At 45.5% G+C, this 12,532-nt stretch overlaps 1 protein-coding gene across 11 annotated transcripts in view; it reads left to right on the top strand.

Annotated features, from left to right (window-relative positions):
- The first annotated feature begins 10,564 nt into the window (after nt 1-10,564).
- Nucleotides 10,565-12,532, top strand: part of JAG1 (jagged canonical Notch ligand 1) — a 35,778-nt gene continuing 33,810 nt past the window's right edge. For all 11 annotated transcript variants that reach the window (XM_078371349.1, XM_078371347.1, XM_078371346.1 and 8 more), the window contains exons 1-2: nt 10,565-11,140; nt 11,577-11,882. In XM_078371349.1, coding sequence (XP_078227475.1) covers nt 11,060-11,140; nt 11,577-11,882 — 387 coding nt within the window. In that variant the 5' untranslated portion in view covers nt 10,565-11,059. The remainder of the gene's footprint in view (nt 11,141-11,576; nt 11,883-12,532) is intronic.

Here is a 12,532-nt window from a genome sequence, read left to right as displayed (position 1 = left end):
CATTAAGAAAATGAAAGACAAATTGTACTGTGTGTATAACATGACTGAAGGACCATTCAAGTCCTCTACTTCCTGCCACGGGACATCCCAGGCTCTGCACCCAAGCAAATGGGGTTGAGAGCATTGCTTTTCCAAGTGTAGTCCAGGACCAGCAGCATCACCATCACCTAGGAGCTTGTGAGAAATGCAAAATCTCAGGCCTGCCCTAGAGTTGTAGAATAGGAATCTGCATTTTAACAAGATGTCCCAGAGAGTCATATGCACATTAAAGTCCAAGAAATCCTGTTTTAGATTTAAGTGTTCATCTTAGTGACACGATAATTTAGATTCCCACTAGATGTTGTGGAAAGAACAGGGCCTTGGTCTCAGTTGACCCTGACTCTTACTGCACTGATTACTAGCTGTGTGTCCTCCATTTAGATGATACTAAGTGCAACAGTGATGCTAGTCATAGACGTGTACCACCATTCTGACCCTCAGTTTTTCTCATCTATGAAATGGAGACATTAATATCAACTTTATAGTGTTGCCGTGGGGGTTAAATTATAAAATATAAGAAAACAACACTGTACCTGGCCCATAACCTAGGTTTATATATCTCTGTTGCCTCATCCCAGCCAATTAACTTACCCAGCCAATTCAATACTCATCCCATCAACTTACTTAGCCAATTCAGTACTTGTTGCCAGAACACTGAAGTCAAATACAGTATCAGGTGAGACACTGGAAGGAATTAAATGGACTGGGGGGTACATGGTCAGAGGAAGAGGCAGATGACCTTGGTAATTGCCTATTTTGGAGTTATACCAGATCAGTGATTCTCAAAGTTTGTTCCTTGAAATAGCGTTACCTGGCAACTTGTTAGAAATGTAAACTCTAGAGTCCTACCTCAGACCTGCTAAATGGAAACTCCATGATGGAGCCTAGCAATTTATAGTGGAATGAGGCCTCCAGGTGATTCTGATACATGCTAGTGGAACACTGTCAATAACACCAAAAACCTGCCTTATCAGCCTTTGACGAAGAACTGGTATAAACAAGCAATATTTAGAGGAATATTGGAAAGCTAAGCTGTTCCTTTGACTTCGAGGTAGTAGGTGTACAAGTAAGGTTAAAGAGAGTGTTGTTAAAGTAAGAAGTCAGATTTTTTAAACTCAGTATTAAAACACATTGGCGTTTGCAAACATGTCTGGTTTGGTTGTAATGTGCATTGCCAGCAATTTTCCCCTAATTCATCGAATGAATTCATTCAGCAGTTAGTAATAGTGTTCCTGTTATGTGTCAGGCATTGATCCAGGCTCTCCTAATAGAATAAACCTTCTTAAGTGATGCAGCCATCACTAGTAATTAGTTGGTTAATCAAAAATGTTGGTTAAAGATGGAATCATAAACCATGAGACACAAATGTTTTACTTTAACATCAAATGTATAAATGAATATGTATTTGCCTATCTTCTGATATAAGACAAAAACATTTTCAAGTTGCTGGTATTGCAGCCTATCATATCTATAACAAGCCATTTTATAATTGTTAGCCTTAAATTGGAAAGTTAAAAGATATGTGGAAAACAATTTGAATGCAGAATTCTTCTAGATTATTCAGAATATTTAAATAGTCTTTGTTAATTGTCTTGGTGACATTCATTGACTAAAAATTCATTTTGAGCTACTCAGATTTATTTTCATCAAGTCACATTTAATTTGGGTTGCATAGAAGCAATATCTTCTTAAGCACTCATGTTTCATCATTGTATATAATATTGAGTTGAATGACATAATAAGTACAATTGATATATACAGATTTGGGAACCCTCCCAATTCACTATTGGGAAGTATAACAGACCATTCCCTCTTTGAAACAGAACTACATAGGAACATGAGAACTCAGTCTATTTACTGCAAGAGTTCTCCACGTTGAGGGGAACAGTCAGTATTTATTAAATAAGAAGTGGTGAACATTGGTTAATCTGGTGATGAGGTTAAGTAGAAGTTGGTTATAAGAGTCTTCATCAGGATTGTTTTCAGGGGCCTACAAATAACTTATTTTTTTAAGATAAGTTGGTGCAGACTCAAGATTATTCCTGCTATAAGGCCATTTTAACTCACAGTTCAGCTTGCTTTCTCAAGTGGAGCTTATTGAGTTAAGATTGGCCAGTGTCGGCTATGCTTAGCTTGCAGGAGTTTACTAGTGGCAATTATCATTCATTGAATGCTTGCAAGCTGACATTTGTGGTTCCGTTTTCTTTAAAATTTTTACCCATGAAGGCTGTAGTAGTTATCTAATGCCATGACAGTGCTTCATAACAAATCAGCTCCAAACTTGAGTTGACTGGAAAGTTCTGCTGATCTGGGCCAATAGGCTGTTCTCAGCTGGGCTTAGTCATGTGTCTGCAGGCAGCTGATAGGTCAGATGGAGGCTGACTGGTCAAAGATGATCTCATCTGGGACTACTTATTTCTCCTCCCCACAACTTTTCATCCTCTGGCTGGTTAGTCCAGCTTGCCCTATGGCAATGATAGAGTCTTGAATCCACTCCCACTTCCCCTCCAAACTGCTCCCTCTGAGCTGTGCTTTGCTGCCATGCCCTCAGTTCAGGGTGCACTATTCTAAGAAACAGTTGTATTTCCTCCGCATTCCATATATGTAAGACCCATGGCCACCCAAAATATTTATAATCATATGCTCACACATATGTGAATATCTTTCATGACAAAATGCCAGGAAAAGCTTTGCTTTGTCTGAAGACTACCTTATTGATTCTGTGTGCAGAATGTTAATCTTGTAGCTGACCGTGTTTCCTTGGTTACTTTGGCTGTAAAGGAGCTCAGCATCCAATTCTCAACTCAAGTAACCTGCCTATCTCTAATCTTGATCTTCCATCTTTCAGCTCCATTTTCCTTGGTCCTGATATTTATTCACTTATATTTTTCTATTGGTTTCTATATTTTACCTGAAAGTTGCCTACAATTATTTAAAAATGATCTGGTCTATATATACTTAAATAAATAACTGTAATTTCCATTATGACACTGAGCTCATAATGGGACAATCAAAGGTGTATTGACTAGCCAATACTTTACCAAATGATAGAATATTGCAGTGATTCAGCGGAAAGATCATTTGATAACTTCTAACTCTGGAATATTTCTGTATTTGTTGTGGGTTATGTTAAGGCCTCTTACACCTTAATATGCATACAAATCACCTGAGGATCTTGTGAAATTGCAGATACTGAGTCAGAAGGTGTAGCACAGGGGTCTAATATCCTGAATTTCTATCAAGCTCCTAGGTGATGCTAATGCTGCTGGTCCTCGAATTCCATTTATAATTGCAAAGGTTAAAGTATAATAGTAAGACCAAGGCTATGGTGACCAGTGCTGTGACATTTAGAATTGACTCACTTGTTGCAGGCAATATGTATGCAATGGATCCCAGAAAAGTGAGTTCAGAAAGCAGATAAATCTATGCAAAATGGTCACCCTTGTGCTCCAGGTTGTGCTAATCCTCAGTCAGTGGCATCAACTTCACATTTGTCTAGAAGCTGGCTCCTAGATGCTCTTTACGTTTACAGACCTGACTTTCATGCCAGGCATCATGAAGAGTAGAGTTTTAGAGAATCACTCAGTTCAACTTCCCTCTCTCTCCTACCACTGACAATGGTCCACAGCATCCTGTTTGATAACCATAGATGGCAGGACTCATTATCTCTGAGGGAGCCTCTTCCATTAAGGAATGGCTCTTATGAAAACAAAGTTTGTTGCTGAGTCAAAATCAATTTCCTTGTAACCGCCACCCATTAAGCCTATTCTGCCATTTGCAGCATTTCAAATCTGCTCTCAAGTCAGCCTTTTCCATACTGCAGAGAGCTGCTATGCTTCCTATCTCCTCTTCTCTGGTTAGACCCTCTCAGTCCTTCATTTGCTCTGCTTAAAGGTCTGCATTTTTAGACTTTTTACCACCTTTTTCTGGGAGTTGCCCAGTTGGTCAATATTTTCTTAAAAATGGTGCCTAGTATATACCCCCAAAAATTGAAAGCAGGGTCTTCAATGGATACTTATACACCTATAGCCATAGTTAGAACAGCATTATTCACAATGGCCAAAAGGTAGAAGCCATTCCATCAGTGGATGAATGAATAAGCAAAATGTGGTCTATACATACACCGGAATGTTATTCAGCCTCAACAAGGAGGGGAATTCTGACATATGCGACAACATGGATGAACCTTGATGACTCTGTGTCAAGCAAAAAGCCAGGCATAAATAGAGAAACACCATATGATTCCACTTATGAGGTACCCAGGGTAGTCAAATTCATAGAGACAGAAAGTAGAAGGGTGATTGCCGGGGAGTGGGGGTGGGTGAGGAAGGTGAATGGGTGTTGCTATTGAGTGTAGAGTTTCAGTTTTGCAAGATGAAAACGTTCAGTAAATTGTTGCACGAAAATGTGAATTTACTGAACACAACAAAATTTAAAATTGGTTCGTATGGTGATTTTTATGTCTATTTTATCACAATTCTAAAACAAAAAGTTCAGCCCAGAGCTGGACAGACCCCTCAAAATGTGTTAAGGCTAATGCGAAGTATGCTGGGGCTATGGTTTTTCCTTGGCTGCCAACCCCTACCTTCCTCAGACTGCGAGCCCTGCCCTTCCTAGTAGTCGTATTACACTACCTGTGTGGTCTAGTGAAGCCCAACCCCTCCGCCCCAACTTCTCTTCACATGAATTTCTGCCAAACTATCCTGAAATAGTATAATTGGCTTCTCTAGTTTTTATCTGGCTTTTAAGAAATATTATCACTTCAGTGGAGAAAATAACCATCTTTTGGAAATTAAACTTTCTTCTTTATAGTCATTCTAATTTTTCTGTCTTACCTTTACTTCCAAAAGAAAAAAGAACCTCTGATATTGTTCTGAAATAATTTCTGAGTGAGGCTTATGAAAATCTATCAGTAAACCTATGTTATAACTAATATCTAAGAATCTAGAAATGTATAGTTGGTACTTCTGCCAATATTTCTGTGCTGAAGCTAATATTTCTTTAGTCATTTTTAAGTGCTGTTAGCATAAAGCAATAATAAAAACAACATCTTCCAATGGGAAATCAAGCGTTGCAATGATCCACTTTTGATGTTCTTAATAACTTCTAATTTAGAGAATGCCGTCAGTAAAAAAAAAAAAAAAACCACTGGCTTGAGAACAAAAGTGTCAAATACAGACCCAGTCTTGTAATTTATTTGGGACCATTAACCTGAACATGAAATATGTAATTCAAAGCTCTGTTACTTTCATGCCACTGGCAGGTGCAATCACCTCTCTTTGACTCTTACATCTAGGTATGTTTTGAAATTTTCTCAGATAACGAAATACATTTAGCTCTCCTTTCTCAAGTTCCAGCAGCTACTTTATCTTATTTATTTATTTATTTATTTGAGATCTGGAGGCACGTGTTTGGAAAAGCCGAGTGCAAGAGACATGAAAGGTACTCACAGAGAAAATTATATTGTGGTAGTTTCCAACTACCTGCTTCTGGAAGTGCAATTTCCAGAATCTTTTAGGAGATGAAAAGGCTTGTAAGAGCTCAGTCACACTTTGCAATTATAGAAAATTGTCAGTTGCATTTAAATCAGTCAACTGTACAAATGAACCAATTTGATTAAAAAAAAAATTCTATCCCAGAATATCTATAGGTCAAGTCATTCAAGTGCCATACAGAAGAACAGACGACTCACTACATCAGCACTACAAAAAAAGGAGGATATGTAAATCATTTACAGTTGTTTGGAGAATGCCAATTTAATAGCAACATACACCCAGAATTTTTTTTTTTTTCCTGAAAAGACTGAACTCTAAGAAAAAAGTACATTTTGTACATGGGACTTCTCTCATACTCTAGCTTCACAAAGAACATTTGATTTTAACTAAAGGGTAAAATGGAAATATTAGTCCCGTAGTTCCTAGATTTTGCATGTAGGATTTTTGGTGACTCTCTGCCATTGGTCTGGTAAAGGGCATGTGGACACATCATTCTATTCATCCTAATGGTTTTGCACATAATGAACACAGGACTGGGGCAGGGAGGGCAAAACCATAACTACATGGGCTCAAGATAAAACCAAGACAGTGTTTAACATGCGCTCATACAAAATACTGTTGATAATACATACTGCTTATACTGTTAATAAAAAAATTCATAGTTTTGATTTCAAAAAATTAATCCAGATCTCTTGTGTACATATGATGAAGCTTTGGGGGGAAAAGAAGTTTAATCTACTCAATTTATGCCTGAATGAGCAAACCTGTGGCCTGGTTGTGGTTAATTTTACCCTAATTTTCAGTGTTTGTTTGTTATCTATAGGTTGGTGGTGGGGTGTTGTTTTTTCTTTTTTCATGTAGAATTTCCTGTGCTGTGGGAGAATGAGAATAATCCACAGAAGGAGTTATATAATCAGATGTTGGGAGCTGGCTGGACAAAGTTCATGGGAGGTTTGACCAAGTTTCTGAGGCAGTAACCTGGTGGGACATGTGAGCTTCATTGGGCTCTGCTGGAAAGAGAAAGAAAGATATATCTGTAAAACAGGATTCTTGAACCTTTGTTAATGTCTCTGCAATGTTCGAACAAGAAATAAGGAAGATCTTAGTGGATATTTTATGTGTGCCTTCTCTACAATTTGAACCTAACTGGAATAAAGAATTGGAGGAAAGAACTACCTTGCTTTCATTCACTGTTAAAATCTACACTATCACCATTTTTTTCAAACATACTCTCTCCACTTGGTAGTGCTGAAGACCAATATTTTGGTGTTGCCCACTATATTCTTGGCATCCTGCAAAATACCTAGCAAATCAATAACTATCTTCCCCAAAATTTAAGAAGGAAAACTTTCAAACATAGAAAAATGTCTAATAATTTTGCAGTGAACACCACTCTAACACCTAAATTCTACCATTAAGACTTTACTGGCTGGATGAGGTGGCTCATGCTTGTAATCCCAGCACTTTGGGAGGCCAAGGCAGGAGGATCACCTGAGATGAGGAGTTTGAGACCATCCATGGCCAACATGGTGAAACCCTGTCTGTACTACAAATACAAAAACTATCTGTGGGTGATGGCATGTGCCTAATCCCAGCTGCTCAGGAGGCTGAAGAAGGAGAATCACCTGAACCTGTGAGGTGGAGGCTGCAGTGAGCCGAGATTGTGCCACTGCTCTCCTGCCTGGGCGACAAAATGAGACTCCCTTTAAAAAAAAAAAAAAAAAGTATTTACCATTTTGCTTCAGCATGTATCTACCCACCCAGGCATCCTCTCTGATCCCTCTAATTTTGTATGCATTTCAGTGTAATTTGCCAATATCATTTCACTTCCCCCTAAATGTTTCAGCACTCATATAACTGGAGGTGAGTCTTTGTTCACAATCCTTTTTTTCTCTTTTGAACACCTAATGAAATGCAACAATCTTAAATGTACTATTTAATGAATTTTGACAAATGCATACACCTGTGTAACCCAAACATCTATCAAAATATGGAACATGACTCCACAATGCCCTGAGAAGAGCCTCAAGCCCACCCTAGTCAATTTCTATTACTATCTACCCACCCTCAAAATCACTCTTGTGATCTTTTTTCACCAGTCTTGCCTGTTCTGGAACTCCGTATAAATGAATTCATACAGGATGTAGTCTTTTGTGTCTGGCTGACTTCACTCAGCAGAATAATTTTTGATCATTCATGTTACTGCTTATAATAGCAGTTCTCAATAAATATTGATTAGATTGTTTTAACCACAGTGTTGATTAACCAAGGATTGCAGTTGATTAAATGTAATTAAATACAGCTAATATAGCCTGAATGTCTCTTATAAAGCCTTTGGGGGTTCAGAACTGCTGTATGTTGTTGACAAGTAAAGTTGGGGCAAGTTTTCTGAAAAAAGAAAAAATGAGGCATCATCTTTTTAGAATTAAAGGAAAAGACATCCAAGGATGATGTTCTGAGCACACGAGACAGGTCAGATAGTAACTGACTACAAGCCTCTCCCCTTCTCTCAGGTATAGGTATGATACCGAAGATGGCATTTTCCACAGAAATGTTTTTTCTGGAATATTCATTTACATTTGAAGCCTATACCCCAAAGCAGGATAAGGGCTGGCTAAGGGGAAATCTCTGTATTTCAGTTCTTTCATCAGCAGTTCCTTATTCTCTAAAGTGGGGGGCTAACAACTGGCTTCAAGGAAGTGGAGGATTGAGCTTCCACTCATTGTCTGTTGTGGTAAACGTGACCGGCTTTTTGGGGGAGTTCCAATTATTTGGAAGAGCCCCAACTGAAAATTTTCAAAAGAATTCCCTCCAGCCCACAGCTCCCTTCTCTAAAAGTGGGTTCCCAGACTCAGGAAGGGTGTGGGACTCTGTGCTATTTGACATGAGAATTTTGTGTTTATTAGTGATTTGACATGCCTGTTAGGGTTAATCAGGTAGTTTTAACCTCTCAGAATCTACATTTTCTTTCCTATCAGTCAAATGGACTAAATTCACTGGTGGATTGGAGGTGACACGAGCCTGCATGAGGCCCAGATTGCAACTGGAGGCACCTGCAATCTCAGACAGCCCTTCTGGGTGAAGCCAGGTGGAGATCCAAACTCTTCAACTAAAGGTTTGGTTCCACAGGGTCCTTCCTGAGGGCCGTGTGGGGCATAAGGCACAGAATTAAAACAGGGTCAGATACAGGGCACTCCAAGGAGTGTGCACTTTGAGATCACATCAGCCTTTTTCAGCACCGTTTTGCTTTTAAACCATCACTTAGCAACCAAAACTCAGGGATACTTGGGAGTAGAAATGAGAACAGGACAGATAAGTTGGGGAGACTGGTGTTGAAGGAAATTTCAGTGAGAAAAGTATAGATGGGATTACATTTGACAACTGGATGCCTTGCATTTAGGATAACTGGGGCTTTGAAGGGAGGGTGAGGCACACTGAAACACCCAGGTTGGTGTTGCTAACATGACCATTTGTAAACTTGTTCTGTTCTTAGAAACCACCCTCCCAAAATATGGATTCTCTCGCCAGTGCTCAAGATGAGACACATTATACCACTAAGTAAGCACTTTTCTTAGGAGCATTTCTTAGGCTGTTAAAGTGCCAAGACTCCTAAACCATCCTTGGTAGCTTTGAACCTATGTAAAGAGGTCAGTTAGTTGCCCTAGTTTATTCCTCAGAATGATGAGATCTGGCACTTAAAATATTGTTCATACCGAGCCTCCCATCAAATGCAATAAGTAGATAACCACAAATACCCACCCTCTTATGCTCTCATAACTCATAATGTTGGAAACTATTTTCCTTTGACCTAATGCCAGCCCCATCACACCCCACACCCAGGAGGACTCGAGCCCCAAACCGGCCCCTGGATAGTCACGCTTTTCTGCAGTATATACCCACTATTAATGGGCCAAAACCTTGTCCACCCTTCAGAGGAAGTTGATGTTTCCCTATAAAGGTCCCCTCAAATGCAACAGCCAGCCCGTTGGGAGAGGGATTGGCTGAGGCTACGGCCAGCCTGCGGGCTTTCTTTGACCTTGAGTATGACCCAGAGTGTAGTTAATTGCGAGGCTAGCCTCAAGGTGGAAAACAGTGTCAGTTTCCACTGCCACCCCAGCGAAGGCAAGTTCCGCGGTTGGCGGTGGTGGTGACATGGTTCCTTCCAGGCCCCTCTCTTGCCACCCAGAGAGCTGCTCGGAGGCCGCCTACAGGTGCAATCCCGGCACTGCGGCCCGGGCGGCGGGCCGGGGAGGGCGTCCAAGCCCACCAGCGTCTCCGCTGGCCCTTCTGAAAGCCTGAACAGGGGCCCCGGCGTACCCGCCGCCTTCTACCCCCGCTTTTCCCGCGCCGCTCTCCCGGCGCGGTTTGGAAAGGAAGCTGAGAGCCCTCCCAGGCTCCGCAGACTCGGATTTGGGAGGGGGGTGGGGCGCGGCGGAGGCTTTCCCTCGAATCTGCGGCAAGCCTGGCTCCAGGAAAGTTTTTCAAAGTTCCCAGCAGCGTCTGCCCAGGTCGCCTCCGCGGGGCGAGCAGACGGCGGCAAGCGCGCCAGCCTCGCCGCCGCCTCTGCCGCCAGCAGAGCGCTCTGGGCGGCTCGCTCGCGGGAAGCGGGCCGAACTCCCGGCGGGCAAGCAGGCCCTCCTCCCGGGGCGAAAGCCGCAGCTGACGCAGGCGGCTCGGAAGGCGGAAGCTGCCCCGCTCCGACCGCTCAGCCAGCACCGCGGCGCCTACACCTGGGGCCCCGACGCTCGGGCAAAGGCGCCCGGCCCGGGACTCCCGAGGGGGCGGTCCCCGCTGCGGGCCTCCAGGAGTCCCTGAGTAACGATCCTTTCCCTCCTGGCCCGAAGCTGCCGAGGGCGGGGGTCGGTGTGGGGCCCCTGGACCACTACTCCGCCCAGAGCGTCCCCAAGCCCCCGACCCTTAACAAGTTCCTCACCACACTACCCCTCCCCAGCAACGTGAAGGGAAGGGCGTGTCCTGGGTGGACACGCCCTCTCATGAATATTAATAAGCGCGCATGCGCCCTCCCGGGCGTGCTGGTAGAGGTGGCCAGCCGCGGCCGCGGCTGCCAGACGGGCTCTCCGGGTCCCTCTCCGGGCGGGCACGCGTCATTGTGTTACCTGCGGCCGGCCCGCGAGCTAGGCTGGGGTTTTTTTTCTTCCCTCCCTCCCCCGCTTTTCCATGCAGCTGATCTGAAAGGGAATAAAAGGCTGCACATAATCATAATAAAAGAAGGGGAGCGCGAGAGGAGGAAAGAAAGCCGGGAGGTGAAAGAGGAGGGGGAGCGTCTCAAAGAAGCGATCAGAATAATAAAAGGAGGCCGGGCTCTTTGCCTTCTGGAACGGGCCGCTCTTGAAAGGGCTTTTGAAAAGTGGTGTTGTTTTCCAGTCGTGCATGCTCCAATCGGCGGAGTATATTAGAGCCGGGACGCGGCGGCCGCAGGGGCAGCGGCGACGGCAGCACTGGCAGCAGCACCAGCGCGAGCAGCAGCGGCGGCGTCCCGAGTGCCCGCGGCGCGCGGCGCAGCGATGCGGTCCCCACGGGCGCGCGGCCGGCCCGGGCGCCCCCTAAGCCTCCTGCTCGCCCTGCTCTGTACCCTGCGAGCCAAGGTAGGAGCCCCTCGCCGGGCCTCCCTCCCGGCGGTCCTCTCCCCTCGCGGCGCCCTGGGCGGTTGAGCCCGGCGAGCAGGCTCGGGAGCCCTCGAGCGCCCGACTTCTCGCCCCTGCGCCTGAGCGGCTGCACCTGGGCTGAGCGCGCCAATTCCCCCACGGGAGCCCGGGCCTCCTGAGGGTGATCCCTCCAGGCCGGGCAGGAGGGCGTTCACTCGGCTCTTGCCCCCCGGGCAGTCGTCAGATTACTTACGCACTCTTGCACTTTTTTTTTTTTTTGGCCCCGAAATCACGTTAAGCTCTTGAACGTAGTTTTGCAAAATTATTTTCAGAGAGGAGGGCTCGTCGGGGCGGGGGATGGGAGGGAGTCGCCACCGCTTCACTCAAAGAAAACGGCTTTCTCCCGCGCTAACCTTCCTCTCTCCCTCGCCGGCAGGTGTGCGGGGCCGCGGGTCAGTTCGAGTGGGAGCTTCTGTCTATGCAGAACGTGAACGGGGAGCTGCAGAACGGGAACTGCTGCGGCGGCGCCCGGAACCCGGGAGACCGCAAGTGTACCCGCGACGAGTGTGACACATACTTCAAAGTGTGCCTCAAGGAGTATCAGTCCCGCGTCACGGCTGGGGGACCCTGCAGCTTCGGACAAGGGTCCACGCCTGTCATCGGGGGTAACACCTTCACCTTCAAGGCCAGCCGCGGCAACGACCGCAACCGCATCGTACTGCCTTTCAGTTTCGCCTGGCCGGTGAGTGACGACCCGGGAAGGAGGCCAGGCGGAGACTCTCACCCGCGCCTGGCTGAGCCCGGCTATCCCTTGCGAGAGGGATTTAAAGGGCTTCGGCTTGAAACGGCGTTAACTGGGGAAGTCTCTAGGAGTTGCGGGTGAGGGAGCCGGGACACTATAGTTAGATCTCGGCTGGGGTAGTCGATGTGGGTCCCATTCCCGCTGCTGTTTGCTTAGTGCACAAAATTGAGGATCCCAGAGGGGTTGTGGGACCAGGCTCTTAGGAAGGCCAGTGTAAAAAGTTCCCAGAGTAACCCTCCCCGCCCCAAGCCTCGAGGTCGTTGTAGCTGATCTCTTTGCTTAACTAATTAAACCTGGAGCGCCGTGGAAGGCGACTCCGCGCAGTTCTGGCCTGCTAACGCCGTCCAAATTGGCAACCTCCCCTTTCCCGTGAACTGCTGGGAGGGCGGGTGTGTCCTTCCTGGAGGGTGTGGGGGCAGTCCGTTTCCCGCTGCTCCCCGGGAGATTTTAGGGTGTGCGGGGGCGCTTTCCAGGCTGGGCTTAAGGGCCGGGGGCGGCCGGCGCAGGGGGAGGTTCTCCCGGCCCTCACTGGAGCCTTAGACCCGGGAACCCCCGCCCGCTGCCGGCCCCTTCCTGCCCCCGCCCCCGAG

Source organism: Callithrix jacchus, chromosome 5, assembly GCF_049354715.1.
Source record: "Callithrix jacchus isolate 240 chromosome 5, calJac240_pri, whole genome shotgun sequence".
NCBI classification, from domain to species: Eukaryota; Metazoa; Chordata; class Mammalia; order Primates; family Cebidae; genus Callithrix; species Callithrix jacchus.
The sequence above is the reverse complement of the archived record's forward strand: the minus strand, read 5'-3'. Positions and strand labels throughout refer to the sequence as shown.